Consider the following 21,809-nt stretch of genomic DNA (forward strand, 5'->3'; position numbering starts at 1 on the left):
AAATTCTCAGGTAATGCTGATGCTACTGGTCCAGGGACCACGCTTTGAAAACTACTGTTTTACTGTGTTCCCAAATGCCCCCTTTTTTCCTGAGATCATTCATTTCTACTCTTTGTAATCAAAGAGTCTAAAATCAAACTAAAGTGTTGAGGTAACATGAAGTAAACCATTTCCTTCTTTCCAAGATATACTGTGCTTTCAAGCACAAAGACCCATACAGAGGAGACATGTGTAATAACAAAGGGAGAAATCTAAATGCCATCAAAGTAAAAGAACTGGTTGAATCATGATACATCCACTCAGTGGAATACTGTGCAACCACAAAAAAGGATAAAGTATTTCTATAAATGCTGATTTGGAATGCTCTCCATTTTAACAATCATATTGTTAAATTTTAAAATACATGGTTTAGTATGTTCCCATGTCTGTTTTTAAAAGGCGTTTGCGTACCTAAAAGTGCCTCTGTGTTATGGAAGCACATTGGCTGCACTTAGGCAGGTGGATTTGGAGGGAGTGGATCAAGGAATAGTAAGGGAAATTACTTCTCACTGTATGTCCCGTTACATGTTAAAATTACTTTTCACCTTGCAAAAAGTTATTCAAAATTAACAAAATAATAACCCCACATAGTTTTCACTGTAATTCACAGGAAATAGAAGAATTTTGGAAGTGAGAACACTGGTAAGACAGGAGGCTGTGGCCAGAGCAGCATTTCTGCCTTTGAGATAGTGGATTTGTAGCTTCTCAGAACCAGCTCTCAGCCGCAGTAACTGCTAGCTGATGTGGAAAGGAAATGAGTATTGTTGATAAAAATAAATTTAAAGTGTTTTACGGGATGTTTTTGTGCTTCATATGTGAGTTGCTTTACGAGCAGATTAACTTATGAACATATTATGTACCATGATGCCCTCAGTAAGCCGGACTTCACCGAGTTTCTGTTATCTCTGTTAGCCCAATGTACAATCTAGACCTCATAAGTCTTTCTAAAATAGGCTGACCAAAAGTGGCAATTAATTTTTCTTTGTAAGTTCTTAGTTCTCTATAGTTTCCTTAATGAGTTTCCTTGAAAGGAAACACTCTAAATCTTTTAGGGTCCTGTAGCTGTAATTACCACTGTATTGTATGTAACTGGAGTGCTAGTGAAATAGCTGATCATGATTTATCAAAGTAAGTCCTTCAGAAAGCTCCATTTCTTGTATTGTACTCAGAAAAACTTAGTGACCACTAAGTTTTGTGGTAGTGATAGATAGCAAGAGTAGTTACTGTGCATTCTGAGTCTTGTGACTCAGACATGAATGTGAAGAAGTGTTTTTAAAATATAAATCTGAATTAGATATCCTTTAGGAATTATAGAGGAGAATTCAGAGGATTATAAAAAAGTAGGTGGAACACTGAGCTTGGAGCTAAAGTATCATTGTCTAAATCTACAATCTGCTTTTGATTGGGGTGTGCTCAGGCCGGGCCATGGACCTCTGTTGGGACCTCTGGACATCTGTAACATGCGGGTGCCTGCCCTGCCTGTTTGGAGCCATCATTCTGTACTGGAGGCTCAACGAAGTCATCACCTGTCTCTGAAACATGCATTTTCCCACAGGTGATTTTAATGCCTATATTCCACAGACCACTTGAAGAAATACCACTTTTAGAGAGTTAAGGCTAATTTTTAGATCATGTATTTGGTAGTACTTCTAGAAATCAAAAAAGTCATATAAATGCATGATATTTGCCATTATAAATTATGAAGTCTACGCATAAGAAAATGCATTTTCTTTTGGCTTGGTGTATATTTGTCCCTATATTTTTTAAATGTACACACACACACACACACACACAGAGTTGACTGTAAAGTTGTTTGGGCACTAAACTTCAGCTGTTAGCTAGGGAGCCAGGGATAAAGTGGAGTAGCCCACCCCTCTTTAACCCTCTTTTGTTCCCATTTTGCTTCCATTACTAGAGAAAGGTAACTGTGAGGGTTTGAGTTGAGCTATGTGGGTGTTGACTGCCCTTCTCCCTCACTGACTCCTGCCCCCTTGTAAGTCAGCTGGGCCCCGTGCAGATACATTCCACTCTTCATTTATCTGCATTAATGGACAGGAACCAGGGCACATATAATCCCAAATGGTGGGTAATCCAAAAACAGTTAATACTTGACTTTGAAATGTATTTAGTGGTGTTTTAAATTGTTTTTACCTTCCTAACTATATTGTGCTAATGTTGCCAATTAGTTTGCATTCCCTGAACATACCCTGGTTGATTGAGGCACTTAGCGGGGAGGGGGCACAGAAAAATACAAAGTGACCGTGGGAACCCAGATTGGTAGGGCTTTGACTGAATTAGAATTTTACTTTGGATAATTTCCATGTTAATCATTGAAAGTTGTCAGCATCTCATCCCATCTAGGGCCTAGCACAGTGCCTGCTACACAGTTGAATTTCAGGAAATACATGTTAAGTGAAGATCCTGGGTGTTTTTCATAGCAGCCTTACTTACGGTCAGATCAGGGCTAGCCTGAGCCAGGAGAGGAAGTCAGTGAAGGATGTCCACTGCCCTCTCCCCAGCTGTTCCATCTCCAGCTTAGTGAAGGTGAGAATTGCCAATCATGGACACTTTTCCAATATGCTGCTGAATTATAGGCTGTTCAACCAGCTGAGCCACAAAGATTAGCTCCTCAGTAGCAGACACTTAATCCAGGAAGAAAGAAGGTATGCTGTTCCTTTAAAATGCAAGGAGATAATTTGAAATAGGCACAAAGAGGCTGTGTATTCCTTTCAGTAGAGTATAACTTTCCATGGCAGTATAAACCTCTAAAGTAAAATAAACAATAATACAGAGCATGACTTCTTAATTTAAGGTCCATGGAACAGCTAAACTCCTGAAATGGCTTGCACATGAGTATGTGTGTGGATGTGTGTATATTTTAGGGGAGAGGGTTCATCAACTTGATTGAATTCTCAAAGGGGTCCACAACTCCTCTCTAATTATATAGAGAATAGAATTTACGTTTCACTATTTCATGCTTTCCATAAAGCTTTGTAAAGAGGGAAACACACCCATTGCCACTGCCTCTCAATTGTCTCCCTTTAGACTTCAGAACTACCCGAGAAAGTAATGTTGTGAAACTGAAACTGTAGCTGGTTCTAGACTAGGCATGGGCGTAGGCCGAGCAGCCTGGTAAAGAAAGACTGAATGAGAAAGTGAACGCTGGCCAGGCAATCTAGGACAAGAGAGCACTGACCTGTGCAAGAAGCCAAGCCACAACCTCTGCAGCAAAATCAGCCCGGAACAGTCAGGACTTGGTCAGTGACTGCCAACTCCCCTGTTTTTGCCTGCTTCCAACTCAGGACCAAACAGAGAAAGCTAATATGCTCCCCAAATCAATCACAAATGAGGCTCCTCTTCTGGTCGGCCCAGCGCCATCCTTATAGCCTCCAATCAGGCAGACCTGAAGCCTTCTCTGTGATTCACTAATAAAGCTTTCCCACTCCCCTGACTGCTTTTGATCCTTTGCCAAACACAAGTGATGGTAGCTGATTCCCTTGCTATAGCAAGCTTTGAATAAATAGCCTCCGCTTGCCCTTGTTTGGGTGGTCTTCCTTTGTTTCAACTGCGCGTGGAGATCTGAGAGGTTCCAGGGGCGCTCCCTTATCCTGAAATCTCTCTTCTACCAGGTCATCGTGGGGCTGGTAGTAATGATACCATTGGGGCAGACATCTCTTACTGTTTAGCTGTTTATCTTTCCAGGTAAAACATTTTAAATGCATGTTTTCTTTTAGAGACAGATCCGTCTGAGCATACTGATAGCGCCTCGGGGTGAGAATGGTTCATGGGTCACACAGAAGAGAAATCACCAAATCGTTGGCAATTCAGCCAGGCTCCCAATGTTGTAGGGCTTCTGCACGGGGAGTAGGAGAGTGCCCTTTTGGGTCTTGGTGGCACTGGGATTCTCTGCCCCTTGTATGCACTGGCCACTACCCTCCTTGCAGCTAGCTTATTGGCCACGTCCTATCCCATCCCAACTGTCACCTCGTTAGAGCCGATCACCAGAGAACCCAGGAGAGTCATCAACTCAGGGCTAAACACAGAGGGCCTCAAACTTGAGTGTTCGCTCTGCCTTGAACTGCAGTTGTATGTAACCATCATAGTAAATTTATGTTTAAAAAACATTGACCTATAAATGTTAACTTATAAAATGTCACAATTTTTTATGGCCTTGTTCTGGCATTTCTTCATCTTGTAATATACTGGGAGTTAAACAAAATCAGAGTGGCCCAGTTTCTCCTAACCTTTGGGAGGCCTTCTCCTTTTCCCCAATGTCTGTGTCTCTCCTTTTTATTGGATCATGTTTTTATGGTGATGTTTTCCTGGGGGCAAGAAGTATAGATACTACTAGAGATAGAATGTTAAGAGAGGTTTGGCTGTGTGTGCTTGGTGTCCCAGCCATTAGATGTTTCATAGCCGTTGGTCCACGAAACCAATGAGTAAGCTGATTAGAAGACCCCCACCCAGGACTAAGGGGATGTGAACAGAAACCAGAACCTCATTTAGTGATTCTCATACTGTGATCTGTGGATCAGCGGCGTGAGCAGCTCCAGGGAACTAGTTCGTAATGCAAACGATCGGGCCCCATCTAAACCTCAGGATCAGAATCTGACACTCTGAGGATGCGTCCTAGCAATCTGCGTTTTAATAAGCCCTCCAGGCAAGTCTGATGCATACTAAAGTTTGAGACCATTACTCTAGTTAGAAGAGTCATCCAACAGTTTAAGCCTTTTCTCTCCTCCTAGAATAACATTATACGCGGATGCATGGTGGATTTTAGGAGCCCTGACAGCTGGCACCAAAATGAGTGGGAAACAGGGAACTGTCACCTAGTCCATGGCTTCCAAAACTTTAATATACACAGAGATCACCTGTAGGTCTGGTTAAAATGAAGAATCTGATCCAGTAGGACTATATTAGGGACCTGGGAGTCTGCATTTCTAACAAGCTCCCCAATGTTGGGGCCGGTCCTAGGATCACATTTTGAGGGCAGGGTCCTAGTAGACTACAGGCCCCAGCTGCAGACCATCTGAGGTGTAGGCAAGCAGGGAGCCAGAGTACAGGAAGTGAAGGGAGAAAGTCCAAGAGAGAGGGCTTAGGAGGCCTTGATCGATTCCTTCATAGGTATGATCACTTACTATTCAGTATGTGTGTCGAGGGATCCCTACAGAGAGGAGAGCAGCCCAGGGGAATGTCAGATGAGCAGCTAGGAAACGTATGAGAGATCAAGGATGCAGGCTCAAGGTCAAGAAGATCACTGGTTAACAAGAGCTGACTTGGGAAGGAGGATTCATATTAATTTAATAAACATTTGTTAACTCCCCTACTCTGTCCAACACCAAATAACCCCAAGGAGCTTGTGATCTGCTGCAGAAGGAAGAAGAACCAAACCAACCTATCAGTAATTAACCCTTGAGCTGGGATCTGTTTATCAGTGCCTTCATCTCTGGACAGTGTGATGCGGGAACAGAATAGATATGGAACCTGTAAGCATCAGGCCTGAGTGACGCACTTGTCCTAGCCTCCGCACAGCTGGGCAGGGTCGGGGCGCCTTGTGCGAAGGCGGGGAGGGGGAGAAGGAAAAGAGGGCCCGAGAAAACCACTCCCAGAAGGTGCTTACAGCTACAGGTAAGCGGTAAGAAGTCATAGAAACCAGGCACCGCTGCTGCCTCTTAGGAAGGGGTTCAGTCTGACTCTCTTCACGACGTGTGACCGGTCTGCAGACGTGCGGTCTTACGTCCACCCTGAATCACATGGATCCTGATGATATTTCTTAGTTTAGTGTTACACCTTATGTTAGTTCCTCCAACAATATATATGAGTGTATTAGGAGATTTATGCAGAGGAAATTGAAAAGTGTTATTCAGTGAGGCTAAGATCTCATTGGTATGTGAAATAGCCTATGGCAATTTCAAAAAATAAATAAATAAATAAAGTCGCACAAGGTTTGTTTTGTTTTTTAATGAGTTTCAGATTAGGGAAGGATAGGAGCAATTATTTTTAGGAAGACGGTGTGTGCTCTTTCAGAAAACCGACTTGCTCATAACTCCCTTTCCTGAAGATAAAATGACAGAACAAAGCCTATTTATAGACTTCCTAGAAGTAAGACTTGTTTGTAGTATAAATAAACACTAGTATTCACAGAGCCTAAAATTAAGTGTCCCAACGTGACCACCGACCATCCATGAATTCTTCATGCTGTTATTCATAGGTCGGAGTGGCTTCCAAGTAATTTTCTCAAGGAGATGCCCAGTAGCTCACTTGTAGTGGAGCCCAAGTAAGTGATCAGGTAGAGAGATTACTTCATAGCAGCTTTTACCCCCATGTTCTCTTGAGTCAGGGCTATGATTCCAGCTGCACCCTGGTTGGAGTGTACAATAGGATTCTCAGTGAGAGCACATCCTATTCATACAGCTAAATCGATATTGGAGTATGACCACCTTTCAATAGCTTTATTTGAACTTGCTGGTAAATCATACATCCTAAAATTACTCCTCGATATACCATACTTGTAATCCAAATGGCAGGTCTACCTCTGAAAGAAGTGTGTGTGTGTGTGTGTGTGTGTGTGTGTGTGTGTGTGTGAAAGAGAGAGAGACAGAGAGAGAGAGAGGGAACGTTCAAGGATTATACAGCCTCAAGACATGTGATGGTCATCCTCTGTGCCCCACACTCTTAGAGCATCTTGAACCGCTGAAGAAACATAGATACACAAGGCTCTGCTTTCCATTCAGACTGTTTTTGCAAAGGATGTATTATAGTTGTTCTGACAGAACAGCTTCAGACCCTTGCCAAAGAGAATAAATTACAGTACGAATGGGTAATAATTATTAGGAACTTATTTTTGGAATAAGAAACCTTCCTTAATAAAGGGCTATGTACTGCCCACTGAAAGGAACAGAGAATTTTCCCCAAAGTCAAAAATACGCTTTTAACAGTCCGTGTACTTATCCTGTGGGGGTTAAGTTAGGGTTAACACGTGTTCCCAGAAAGCCAAATTCAAGCTGGCTTCAACCTGCATATTACAAGGAGCACTTAGAAAGCAAATTTGAGTTCCTTAAAGATAATAACTAATTTGAAGTTGCAGTTCCTTCAGTTTTTGCAGCAGAGTTTGATGGGCTTGAAGTATTCAGATCTTTCTGTAACACATGCAGATCCCAAATATTTTTAAGGAGACCAAATCGAAATAGATTGAAAAAATAGCCAACAGGCTAAGCATCTTCCAATAATGTATTCTGCAGAGCTGTCAGAAAAAGAATAAACGTGAAATTGGGGGGGGGGGGTAATGATTTATTTTGGCTTCCATCTTTTGTGGCTTTGCTCTCCAAAGAAGTTAGAATTAAAGATGAGACTGCCTTGTGACCCTAATTATAATAACTACAATATTTGGTTCTAATTTTAAGACTGTTTTCACAGAGTTGACATAAAGGAAAACTCGGTAAATTAATTCAAAAAGAACTGAGTACAAAGGAACCCAGTATAAGAAGAGCCTAAATTCAGTCAAGGGAGGAGGCAGGCACAGAGATGGGAACTTCTGATTTGCTTTTGTTTTTCTCTGACACAAACGCAGAATTTGGATTCTGTGTTTCTTCTCTACCAGGCATGGATTATTTAAAAATTAACTGTTAGTTTTGAAAAGTACAAGTGAACAGAAGGCAAAAGACAAAATTAATATCATTAAGCAAAACTCTAACATTGCTCTTTTGTGTTCCAATATGCTTACCCAGTGATCACAGGTTACTCAAGATGCCCCTATAGTGTTTGTTAAATTAAATTGAATATACCTTTTCCATTTTACTTGTTCTTCCAAGGTGGCTGTACCCATATCTCAGAAGAAAAAAGAAATGAAGATCTGGTGTATAAATTGCTTTCTGCGTGTATAACCCACTGCAGCCATGTTGGATTAAGGCTATGTTTATTTAAGCCTCAGTCAAATTGTTTATTTAAACCTCAGTCAAATTGGTCATTTTCATAAACTGATCAGTAAAAAATGTATTTCTCTTGGTGTTTCCATGGGTCATTCACCAAGCAATAACACCATCAGGAATCACTGATCCCCAGGGGATAACAGCTTAATTACACAGAAATTTAAAACTGAGAATAGTGGCATAAATGCAGACATGGAGACTGTCCTGTCTGTGGGTGGTTTATTATTAAATTTAATACTTCAGAAGGTCTTTTTGGTTTGTGTAGATTTTAATTACTAAGTAAGTCTGGTAAAAAATGAATTACTGTATTTTCACAAATAATACAAGGTATAGGTTACGAGCATTGCAATCTGCGGGTGCAACATACATAAAGCAAGATTAATAGTATCAAGCAATTAAACTGAAACTAAAAGAAAGGTTTAATGCTACCCTTAAGTGTAACTTAAACTCTTGCTAAATATTTTTAACTGCAATAAAAGCATGTTAATTTTAGGAGTGACTTCTTTACAGGACCTCATTTCTTAGAGTAAGTTTTCCTTTCTAGGAATACAAAAGCATACTGAAATTGTTTCTATTGGTAACTCATTCCATAAAGAACTGATTTTTTTCTTGGTTTTTAAGCTCAATGAAGAAAGTCCAAAATAGCACAGGAAATTTTGTGTGTGGTGAATATATGTATGAACTAAACCCAGTTGGGATAAAAATGATTAAATTATTGATAAGGTCATTGTTGGTCCCAAAGCGTTCCATTAGTCATACAGTGTACGCCTTAAATATTTTGAGAATTTGGGCTTAATTTTCCTATAATTGCAGGTAAAATAGAGGAAACTATATTTTGCTTTAATGTAATATCCTTGCATGTACAACTTATTAACAGTTTTATATAAAAGAAACTTGCTAGGCACCTATTAATGAATTTTTTCCTTCTGTGTTTCTGGGTTTTTTTCCACTTCCTGAATTATTTTTATGCTGCCATTACCCAGATGAATTCCTGTATTTCCAATTTAGCCACCTTTCCTTGTCAGTAGTGTGACAGGTGGCTTTACAGTGAGTTTAACAAGACCTTGGTAAACACGTAAAGCACTTAGCAAAGTGTACACAGCTCTTTACAGAGAACTTTCTGGCTCATGCTCTCTCTATTTCTCTCTGTGTCTCTCTCTCTCTCTCTCTCTCACACACACACACACACACACTCACACGCACACACACACACACACACACTCACACGCTTTGGTCCTTGCCCTGGAATTATTTACCAGTGTACTTGGCAAGGTGAAACTTCAAAAATAAAGCAATGTAAAATATTTATAAAGCGGCACATCACAGATTACACATTAAATATAAAAGTACTGAAGACGTACATTCTGTGTGGTTTTGAAGGCATGTTTTATTCACTGTAGATTGCTAGGTGTCTTCAGTCCCCACTCCTGACAGCTCTGCGGTGGCAACTGCGGCACATATGTATCTGCAGGGTGGTTTTTGAAGCTAAGCTAACACAACCCCAAATGGCAGGAAAGCTGCAAGAGAAGGGGTTTGGGCAATAACTGGGCATTTTGTTATAGAAATAATAGGAATATAGATTATTTCTGAAAAGTAGACTCCTTTGTTTTCGATGCATTATCTGTGATGAAACCAAAGATGTGATTGTCCCTAAGAAAATGAGAGGAATTTGAACTTTAAGGAAGAGGGATAAAGATAGCATTGTATTCTCATCCGTGGTATGTATTAACCTTCATTAGTTTGGGTTTTTTTTGATAAATGATATTTATTGTAATATGATAGATGTCACCTTTTTTCAAAAGGCATTTTGCTTTCAATAGCCTGGAAAACACACAGAAAAAATTTTCTCTACACATAAGAAGGCCTAGCAAAAGCAATGTCTTTTGGGAAACAGCAGCAGCAGTTACCATATGGGCTTATTCAGATAAGGACAGCATTAAAATAACCTCCAGGAGGGAAGGGGCCACATTCAGGGCACAGTGTTGTTTTACGGGTGTGATCCTTGAGTTTTGTACTGGCATCCAGATTTGAACCAGGAGGAATCACTTAAATGTCAGAATTTGCAGTTTTCAAATTGCCAAAATTTGCCTATCCATCAAACCAAGATAATTCTTTTTTATTTACTTATGTTTTTCAGCGTTACTGAGGTATAATTGACACATACAATTGTAGGATATTTAGCATACATCATTGTGATTTGATGTACGTGCACATCGTGAAAAGATTCCTCCATCTATTTAATTAACATAGCCATGATCTCACATATTTATCTTTTTTTTTTGGTGAGAACATTTAAGTTCTTTCTTTCTTAGCAAATTTCAATGATACAATACAGTGTTACCAACTATGGTCACCATGTTATACATTCGCCCCTCATCAGTTTTTTTCATTGATGAATGTTTCATCAGTTATGTCACTTGGATAACTGGATAACCATGTTCTAAGTGATTTTAGTCACTTACTAACGCAGATATAGATAGTTATCAGTTTAAAGGTCCTTAAACAGGTCCCCCAGATGGTCTAATCCAGGTACTTTTTGCTTTGCCCATTCTCTGGTTCCCCGACACTCTTTGCAAGACCAGTTAATTGTTTGTAATTAAGAAGAGCAACCTGTTTAATTTAGGGATATTTTGGTACTTCTTAAAACAGTAAATATTAGCATTTGTAATTTGTAAGAATTAGAAGTGTGTGGAGAAATAATGTTTCATTCTAAACCACATAAATACAAGCATATTAGACAAAATATACATATATATATTTTGTGTTAGTCACCTCTCATATATTAGCAGTGAGGTAAGAACTGAAAGGTAGATAAACATTCTAAGCAATACTATACCATTTTTTTAAAGGATAAATGTCATTTAGACATTAAATTTCTTCCTGAAAAATTGAGTAACATAATTTAAGATGAAGTTGAAAATAGTTTAATTATTCTGTTGATTAATTTGGTAATATTAATAAAAGAACTCAAATATTTGATCATATGGTTCCTAATAAACTGTGATGCGTATGTGTGATTATACAGTATTTTGTCACAGCTTTTTGATTCCTCCTTAAATGTAATACTCCCTGAAAAAAAAGCAGTATTTGAATTTTTTTTTTTTTGGCCTCACTTTAACCTCACAGATGGTTATATTTGGTTTTGAATTTTGCAAGGAGGTAATAATATCTCTTAACTAATTTGTAAAGAATCTCCTCTATTCTGTACTATTTAGTGGTACTAGAAATTTAGAATTTTTGAGTCTTTGCTATGTGCCAGAATCACACAGATTTCTAGCTGAAGTTCCTAGAGAAAGGCTTGTGTAAGGAAATTATAGCCATATATATAAAATTAGAAGTAAATGGATAAAAATATATCAAAGTGAATTATTTTAATTTTCTTGTAAGAATTAGATATAAATAGCTTAGCATTGGCTCAGAGTCTGAGGTGTTACTATTTATGATATAAAATTAGAGACAGACCTTGTTTAGTATTCCTATTAGCTTTTTATGTCTGCTCTGTAGCATCAGTGTTCGTTTTCCTGGCCATAAAACTGACTGTGTTTTGAAAACTACCCCTAGAAAGATAACCTCACTGATAAGGTATATCTATTCTGAAGTTAAAAATTAAGTATCATTATATGTTTCATTTGAAATAACTGCGCTTGACAAAAACAGATATCTTTTGTTTTTTCCACATTTAATTTTAAAATGAATATTTTTACATAGGAGTGAAATGTGAGAATGCAGTTTTCTGTTTGGCTGTAGTAATTTGTCATATGACCATTTGCAAAAGTCTAGTTAACAAAAAAAAGGTCAGTAATAATATAAAATTTTGGAATATTGTTATTTTTTAATTCATAACCTTACGTATGAGGCAACTATCAAACTACATTCATTTTTCTCTTTGCCTTTTTGAAATTTGTGATTTCTAATACATATGAAAGATTTCTACCCTTTTCAAATATCATACTTGTGTTTTATACATATAGGAATAAAGTTTAATGATTGTGGCCTAGTTGTAAAATTACAAAACTCATTTGAAAGCTTAAAACTTGGATTTCACTGTATTATATTTTTGATATATAATATTTGCTCAGTGTGATCAGTTAAAATTTATAATTTTTTCACAGTCACAGGAGAAAATGATTCCTCTTTATATTACTCTCAAAAGTACTATTTTCTGAATTTGGGTTTTGTTTCTTCCCAGACGGTGGGTACGGCTGCTGTTTGGACGAGAGTTCCCCCTGCAGGATCTTCTGGTGGTCTGGGATGCCCTGTTTGCAGATGGCCTTAGCCTGAGTTTGGTTGATTATATCTTCATAGCCATGTTACTCTACATCCGAGATGCTTGTAAGTGTTAACGGCCTTGCTGACATTCAACTAAGTGGTCCTGATTTTTTAAACTGTGTTTCTTAAATATAGTTTATCTTTTATTTTGAATTACCATACCTACATTTTTATAGTAGGCAGTATAGTGAAGTTTCAAAGGAACATACTAAATATGCTTTCTGTTAGTTAACCATGTACATATTGGGAGATATGGGTGATTTTATATTGAGAGAATTGGAATATTCTTCAGAACCCTTTTTCTAAAGACTTTACTCCTGCTTTAATCTCCTCATTACACACATTTTTGAAACATACATATAAAAAGCCAGTATTTCAGATATGTTTAGAGCTCCACCTTCTGACAGGTAGGGAGTATTCAGGAATATTTATCAGGAGCTTGGAGCTGTTTTTATAGTATCTACAACTTGCCAATAAAAGTTAAATATTACATTTAAAGATATTTTAACTTCTTCTCAGTTGTATTTTGGCCAAATGTATTTCTCAGTGGAGTGTCAAATGGCAGATGTATCCCCACCTCATCCGATCTACCTTAGGGTGCTTGCCGAGCTGGAAAGCCAGTACCTAACCCTTTGGAACGGTCCGATAATCCTCCGCTTGGAGAAAATAGCAAAGCGTGTTTTAATTTTCGAAATACCTCAAATTGTTTTCCTTCTCAAAAAAATAACCACAGTTCACAAAACCAGATTTGTAAGCCAAAATATAATTAGGAGAGATTGCACAAAGGGATGATGAAGTAGGAGATAAAAAACTACCATAAGAGTAGGACTTTGTCAGAAGAACATAAACTCTTTGGAGTCATTCATAATCTTGACTGTTAAATTGCTGTGTGGTTCTCTTTCTGTGTTCATTAAATGCCAGTTGTGCCAGATGCTGTTGTTATGCCTCTGGTAACACTAATAATATTCTTTAAACTTTAGATTATACTTTCTAAATTACCCCCAAATTACTTGAATGAGTAAGTGACAGGAGCACCACATTTTATCCAAAACTTGTGGTCTTCTTCTGTTCCTTGAAGGTCAGATAGTTTGGGTATTGACATACAAAGTGAAAAGTTCCTTCTTTCTGAGTCAGAGCTAAACCGAGAAGAACATGGAAATCATAAGAGGAAACATCTTAGAAAGTAGAGAAGAATGTTTGGGTAGATTTGAGGGATACTGTTGATAGATTTTAGAATATTTAATGCTAATCTCCCATTTAAAAATGGTACGATTTTTATAAAATGTAAGTAATAAAAAACAAAAGGAATGAGAAGCTGCTTTTATTTTTAAAAATGCTTTTGGATAATATTTTCACAAAATTTTCCAAGTCAAACCACTATCGAAATGTATTCTGATTTTCTGTAGTCTTAAACATTTGAATATTTACTCTTTTCTTACTTTGGTGCATCACAACTATATTTTTAATTTAATCACCCTGTTTTCTGTGCTAAGATCTACTTTTAAAAATTAATTTAATAAAACTTGCAGTTTTTGGCAGCTGAAGCCTTTGTACATTTTTAATCCCTGCTCTGATGACCTTATAAAACACATAGGCAAAAGTGAAAACATGCAGGAGTAATGAAGTTGTTTATTTCAATATGAAGTCCAAGTTATTTAAATTTGCTTATTTAAACCCATAACAGTGGATGAGATTTCCTAAAAATAGGATGACTATATATTAAGTATTTAAGGGGCACTGCCCCTGTCCTCAGGAAGTTTACCAACTAGTAGGAAAGACTGACATCATTAATTTCAAACTGACGTGTCTGGAACTGTGGCTGAGGCATGGATGGGCAGCATGAAAGTTTACAGCAGGGGCACTGAGCTCCCCTCCGGGCAGGCTGTGTGACTAGAGATAACGCTATAGATGTTGGTGAGGGAAATAAGGGATCTGCGTTCCAGGCAGAAGGAACAGCATGAGCAAAGAAGCTATGGAGTAAGAGTCAGCTTAATGGGGGTGCTGTATGTGTGTTTCTGCGACTGTCTGGTATCCTGAGGGTGCAAAGGGAGAGTGACTAGCAGGTTATGAGGCTGAAGGAGTCAAGAGAATGAGATCGTGATGAGAGTCCTTATCCTGGAGGTGACAGGAAACTGCTGAAAGGTTCAGAGCAGCTGTGTGGGCAGTGTTGGGTCACTCTGTCAGCCGTGTGGAAATAGACTTGAAGCAGACAAGACTGGAGCAAGGACATCAGATAAAAAGTTATGACCATAGTCCAAGGGAAAAACAGTGGATTGAAGAAATCTTCAGAACTGAAGTCAGCATGTCTTGGGGATTAAATCGAATAGGTGAGAGAGAACAGGAAGTTCTCCCTCATGAGCCCTGGCTTGGAGAGCTGAGTAATCTGTACGACTTGGAGAGGAAAGAGAAGGATTAGCAGGTTTGGGGTATGGGTATGATTGAGTTTGGGCCATGATGAATTTGAGATGTCTGTAAGAAATCAGTACCTGAAGATTGGAAAATAAAGCTCACTGTCAGTGTCAAGGCTACAGATTTATTTTTGCAAATGGTGAATAGGTACGTGTTCATTAAAGCCGCAACAGTGGATGTGATCTCCAAAGAATAGAGGGACCATACATCCCAGTTTATATGGAACAGTCACAGTTTACACTTGCTAATCAAGAGTGATAGTTATTCATACTGCCTTCTTTCACTCTCAGAGGCATCCCATAGAGATCATAAGAATTATATGGTCAGTCTAGCTAAGGTGGGTGCTTACAGAAAGAGAAGGTGGCAAAGGTATTTAATATCAGTATTTAAGAGGCACCAGAGAAGGAAGAGCTTGTGTTGTAACCTCACAAAGCTGTTGTATGAGCGAGGGAAGTAACAGGGGTCAGGAGTGCTGAGGTACAGTAAGGTAAGGCTGGAAAGGTCCACCTGTGGAGGGACAGTCATTGGAGACCTTACCGAAGTGGATTCAGTGGACTGGGGGAGCAGAAGCTGGATTATGGTAGGTTGAAGGGTAACTGGACAGCTCAGAACTACAATAGCCTTTTCTACAGTTTTTGTTGTTATTTTATATACACATTACATTTTCAACAAAAAGTCAACTAAATAAAAAAGAAAGAATGCAGAGAGAGCATGTGCAGAGTAATCTTTAAAGAAAGTCAGCAGGGAAGGGAAGAAGAAAGATGTAACTAGAGGTCGGTGTGGGGACCAGGAAGGTTTGATGGCTGCCTGTAGAGGGAAACAGGGCACCTGGAGGTGGGAGAGCTGCGGAGAATTTCTTTCTCAGACCAGAGTCTGAGCTCCTCCTTCAAGAGTCAGCGCTAGTTTTTCCCTCCTGTTCTGTGAGTAGGATTTATGAAAAGTTGAATTATCCTGTTTATTTGAAGTTTTTACAGTTTATGATTTGTTCTTCACACCCACTCTTCTACCCGCCAGTGAGAGACAGAATTTTGTCTCTCTTGGTTTGCCTACTGTATCCCAGCATCTAGAACAGGGCCTAGTGCATAGTAATCCTCCTGACACATATTTTTTGAGTGAAATAATTGAAGAAACAAGGGCCTAGACTAGGCAGTGGCGTGAGGTCGGGAGTCCTGTGGAAGGAGGCACCAGGCAGGTTTCAGAAGTAGACCGGTTTCTAGGAGAAGGTGCCTGATGAAGGACGAGGCGAGGCTGTCTGCTGTGAATGGGGCAGGGCAGGGCTTGAGGGGAGTGACTGGGAAGCGCTGGGGAGGTGGCTGCTCAAGACCTAGCATGAGCCCGCGAGCTGTTGAAGAGCCTGCAGAGACATGTGGGCAATGGCACCTGGTGACGCTCACCGGGCAAGACCCAAAGAGGCAGAGAGCGATTCAGGCTTCAAGTGAGGCCCATGTCCGGCTGAAAGGAGGCAGGAGGTGGGGGGCATTGAGTACATCTTAAGAGAGAGGTTCAAGATGTGTAGGGAGAGAAGTGTGGCCAGGAAGAGACTGCTGCAAAATCAGAGTATCAGGGGATTTACAGGGAGCATGCGAGAGCTGAAAGCATCAGAGGTTGTGGTCAAACGAGAGGATGTGGAGCAGTTCTCGGTGTGACCAGGGTGGTCAAAGTCAGTAAAGGGGGGAAGGAAGTCACTGAGGAGATCAAGGGATTGGGAAGGAGCTGGGCTTTTTGTTTGGTCCTCCAGGGACACTTCATCGAGAATCATGATAGGAGAAGGTATAGAAGAAGCACAGTGAGGCCAGCAGTGGAAGCATCCCATAATTGCAGAAGAGTGACCAAGGAAACAACTTTTATTCAGTCAATCATTTATTCAAAGCATCAACCACTCAACCAGAATTTATTGAGTGCCTGCTCTTTGCCGGCCATCCTGGTGCCTCCACGACACTAACGAAGGGGAAGGATGGAAGTATAGATACATGGCATGACCTTCAGAGGAAGAGGGATCTTTATGGAATGAGAGGAAGCAATGGCTCACAGACAGAATCAGGGAGCGGGGTGCCCCCCACCATCACCCCTGGAGGTTGCAGGGGCAGCAGTGGTCGGGAGGGCAAGGCTCAAAGGGGAAGGCGTTGTTCCTCAGAGAGGATTGGGAGGGGGCAGAGTAGCAGGAAGAAGACACAGAACAGGATAGGGCAGAACACATGGGAGGGCAGTACTGATCAGATGAGTCTGCATCTTAGGCTGGGGTCAAGAACAAGAGGAAGGTGGGTAATTTGCCACCCTGTGCGTTCCATATGGAACATTGGTATCGAGTTTTTATTCCATCTCCATGGATTCTGACTCATGATGCCCTGCCTGGGGCATCCAGAATGCTGATGTTCCATTACACCCAATCGTCTTCAAGCTCAAAAAGTTTTAACCGAACACCACTGTACAAGGCTCTGGACATGACGTGTGCTCTCTTGGAGCTATAGGTGATGTATTTGTAGCTCAAGGAATGTTGCTCTTGCAGAAACTAAAGAGCCTTCCTTCAGTGACGGCACTCCTTACCTGGGGCCCCTGCTTCCTAGGGGTTCAATGGAGGGCTGCATCTTGATGCTGTGCAGAATATCCAGTAGGTGTGTGTTGCCCTGAGTCAAGGGTGTCTAGCCTTCATCATCGTCTCAAAGGAATATGTCACCCAAAAAACAGTTCAGATCCACCACATCTAGTCCAAAATCCTGATTTTACAGGCTCAGGTAATGAGGCCTGTTATGAATTGAACTGTATATTCGATCCAAAAAGATATGTTGAAGACCTAACCCCTAGTACTTCAGAGTAGGACCTTAGTTGGAGATAGACTGTTGCAGATGTAAGCAGTTAAGAGGACGTCCTACTGGAGTGGAGGGCCTCTGATGCAATATGACTGGTGTCCTTCTAAGAAGATGAAAATTTGGACACAGATGTGCACAGAGAGAAGACAGTGTGAGGACGCATGGGGAGAATAATGCCATATGAAGGCAGGGCAGAGATTGAAGTGATGCGTCTACAAGCCAAGGAATGGCAAGGAATTCCACCTGTCACCAGAAGCTGTGAGAAGGGCATAGAACAGATTGTCCCTCAGAGGCTCTCAGAAGGAGCAAACCCTGCCAACACTAGAAGCTAGAAGAGGCAGGAAAGATTCTTTCCTACAGATGTGAGAGGGACCATGGCCCTGCCAAGACCTTGATTTCGGACTTTCAGACTCCAGAACTGTTAGACAATACATTTCTGTTGTTTTCCACCGTCCATTTTTTGGTACTTTGTTACAGCAGCCCTAGCAAACTAATACAATGCCCTTGGCAGTTAAGTGATTGAAAATAATCACACTCAGTCTGTGGGATTAGATCCCAGTGTCCTTGCTTAGTTCTCATTCTGCCCAGTTCACCATCAGCATCTCATATTTAATTTTTAACAAAAGTATTTGTATAAGTTTCTTAATTCACCTTGAAGAAAGCTTTCATTCTCTTTGAAAGTAATTGTCAGCCAAGTATAATATTCAACCACTTAATAAATTTCATAGAAACAGACAGCATGTTCTTTATGAAGCCTCAGAGATGGAGCCCAACCTCCGTGTTGAGAGGTTAGGAAAGAAGCTCTAGGCCACCGGGCTGATGTCAGGCAGACTGGTGCTCACATCACCTTTAATATCCCTCAAACCCTGCCATGATTTTATTAAGTAAAAGTAAAATTTCACATTGGAAAAAAAGCAATACAAACATTACCTATACAGATTTTAAAATTTAACCTTTGAAATGAAGGTCAAATGGCTACTCTTCAAACAAAACTTTCACTTTTCCAAAGATACAGACCAGAATTATTATAAATAGATTATTCCCAAATATTTTAATCAAACTACAAACATTTTTACTTTCTTATGTGTTGTAAGAAGTGCTTTGTGTATTCTTTGCTGGATTATATGGATTAAGATTGCATGCAAATTTTTCACAGAGCTAGAACAAAAAAGTTTCACAATCTGTATGGAAACACAGAAGACCTCTAATAGCCAAAGCAATCTTGAGAACGAAAAACGGAGCTGGAGGAATCAGGCTCCCTGACTTCAGACTATACTACAAAGCTACAGTAATCAAGACAGTATGGTACTGGCACAAAAACAGAAATATAGATCAATGGAACAGGATAGAAAGCCCAGAGATAACCCCACGCACATATGGTCACCTTATTTATTTATTTTTTTTGCGGTACGCCGGCCTCTCACTGCTGTGGCCCCTCCCACCGCGAAGCACAGGCCCTGGATGCGCAGGCCCAGCGGCCACGGCCCATGGGCCCAGCCACTCCGCGGCACGCGGGATCCTCCCGGACTGGGGCACAAACCTGCGCCCCCCCGCATCGGCAGGCAGAGTCTCAACCACTGCACCACCAGGAAAGTGCAGTCACCTTATTTTTGTTAAAGGAGGCAAGAATATACAATGGAGAAAAGACAGCCACTTCAATAAGTGGTGCTGGGAAAACTGGACAGCTACATGGAAAAGAATGAAATTAGAACACTCCCTAACACCATACCCAAAAATAAACCCAAAATGGATTAAAGACCTAAATGTAAGGCCAGACACTAGAAAACTCTTTAGAGGAAAACATAGGCAGAACACTCCATGACATAAATCACAGCAAGATCATTTTAGACCCACCTCCTACAGAAATGGAAATAAAAAAAAATAATAAACAAATGGGACCTAATGAAACTTTAAAAGCTTTTGCACAGCAAAGGAAACCATAAGCAAGAGGAAAAGACAGCCCTCAGAATGGGAGAAAATATTTGCAAATGAAGCAACTGACAAAGGATTAATCTCCAAAATTTACAAGGAGCTCATGCAGCTCAATATCAAAAAAAACAACCCAATCCAAAAATGGGCAGAAGACCTAAATAGACATTTCTCCAAAGAAGATGTACAGATTGCCAACAAACACATGAAAGGATGCTCAACATCATTAATCATTAGAGAAATGCAAATCAAAACTACAATGAGGTATCATCTCACACCAGTCAGACCGACCATCATCAAAAAATCTAGAAACAGTAAATGCTGGAGAGGGTGTGGAGAAAAGGGAACCCTCTTGCACTGTTGGTGGGAGTGTAAACTGATACAGCCACTATGGAAAACAGTATGGAGGTTCCTTAAAAAACAAAATAGAACTACCATATGACCCAGCAGTCCCACTACTGGGCATATACCCTGAGAAAACCATAATTCATAAAGAGTCATGTACCACAACGTTCACTGCAGCTCTATTTACAATAGTCAGGACATGGAAGCAACCTAAGTTCCGTCGACAGATGAATGGATAAAGAAGATGTGGTACATATATACAATGGAATATTACTCAGCCATAAAAAGAAATGAAATTGAGTTATTTGTAGTGAGGTGGATGGACCTAGAGTCTGTCATACAGAGTGAAGTCAGAAATAAAAAAACAAATACCGTATGCTAACACATATATATGGAATCTAAAGATAAAAAGAAAATGGTCATGAAGAACCTAGGAGCTGGACAGGAATAAAGATGCAGACCTACTAGAGAATGGACTTGAGGACGTGGGGAGGGGGAAGGGTAAGCTGGGACAAAGTGAGAGAGTGGCATGGACATATATACACTGCCAAACGTAAAATAGATAGCTAGTGCGAAGCAGTGGCATAGCACAGGGAGATCAGCTCGGTGCTTTGTGACCACCTATAGGGGTGGGATAGGGAGGGTGGGAGGGAGGGAGATGCAAGAGGGAAGAGATATGGAACATATGTATATGTATAACTCATTCACTTTGTTATAAAGCAGAAACTAACAAATCTTTGCAAAGCAGTTATACTCCAATAAAGATGTTAAAAAAAAGAGAAAGATTACATGCAAAAATAAAGGTTAGGAGATAAGGAAATATAATCCTATTATACTCCTATAGTATAATATAATCGTATTATTACTCCTGTAATAGTTTAAAATCGAGCTGCTCTTCTCACACTTTTTTTAGTGACTGACTTCATACTGTAAGTCACTCATGTGGTCCCCTCCTTCCCCTGGCCTTACCTACCTAAATCTTGCTCCTGTTCTCATGCCTCGGGCAGAGTAGCTTTCCCCCCACACCCAACCTTCCCTGATTAGTCTAGCCCTCATTGAGCTCTCGCTTTTACCGTCCTATAAGGCTTTAATCAATGCTACTCAACGTAGCACTTAATTACACTCAGTCTTATATTGTTCTTTCCTGTGAGTGTGCGCCTCGTTTTCTCAACTAGACTGTCAGCTCCTCAGGACCAGGGCCGATGTTACAGTTCTTCCCGGCTCCTCAAAGCATTTGAAGCTCCTGTCGTGCTCAGTTAATATTGAGGGTGATCTCAGACAGAAGGGCGCTCTAGAGACCTGGGGTGAGGGCATGGATTCGTGTGCCATCGTTGCTGAGAGGACAGGTGCCAGAAGCTCTTTTCAACGTGGCTTTTGTAAAGAAAGCATTGTCTACTTTTAAATTAAGTACCTCGATTTTTTGCTTCTTACCTCTTATTTATTTAAATTTTTATTTTGTTTTTTACTAGTATCAAAGAAAAACATTTTCTCTAATTTACAAAGTAACGTACCTTTTATTTGTCTTGTAAATTGTATTAATAGCTAAAACACTATAATCAAATCCATTTAACAGTAGATTTTCCTAACCATCTCTCAAATGTTTATTGTCTCTTTTAATTGACTTTTCTTTCTGAACACTTTGTAAATGGAAAAGTTTCTTTTTGGCGCTTCTGTCCACTTCCTGCCTTGTTTTTTCAGCCAGCATCAACATGGCACTGCACTGTCATTTTCCTAGGTTTTCTGTAGGGCTCTCCTTAGTCATTTCTCAGCCTGGCCTGGTGTGGCAGTTATGTCCTCTTTGTGGTTTAAAACATTGCTCCTTTTTATTTCATTTTAGATCTCCCCTTACTCCTCAGCCATTATCTGTCTATCTGCCAGTATTTCCATCTGTCCTACCCCAGAATTTCTGTTTCTCTATTTTCTCGTTAAGAGCATGTTCAACATTATACTGATGTCAAAATGCAGTTAATTTCAACGATAAATGGAATGTATTTGTCTTGTCTGGAAAAGCTTTACCCAACCTCAGGGACTAGGAATAAAGACTCTCCCAAATCACACAGTGATGTGCCACAGAGTTTATATC

General features: G+C 40.0%; 1 protein-coding gene across 3 annotated transcripts in view; it reads left to right on the forward strand.

The window, feature by feature from the left end:
- Positions 1 to 21,809, forward strand: part of TBC1D5 (TBC1 domain family member 5) — a 548,194-nt gene that overhangs the window by 378,729 nt on the left and 147,656 nt on the right. For all 3 annotated transcript variants that reach the window (XM_032630465.1, XM_032630464.1, XM_032630466.1), the window contains one exon: positions 12,157 to 12,299. In XM_032630465.1, the coding sequence (XP_032486356.1) occupies positions 12,157 to 12,299 (143 nt within the window). The remainder of the gene's footprint in view (positions 1 to 12,156; positions 12,300 to 21,809) is intronic.

This window comes from Phocoena sinus, chromosome 4 (genome assembly GCF_008692025.1).
Source record: "Phocoena sinus isolate mPhoSin1 chromosome 4, mPhoSin1.pri, whole genome shotgun sequence".
Classification (NCBI taxonomy): Eukaryota; Metazoa; Chordata; class Mammalia; order Artiodactyla; family Phocoenidae; genus Phocoena; species Phocoena sinus.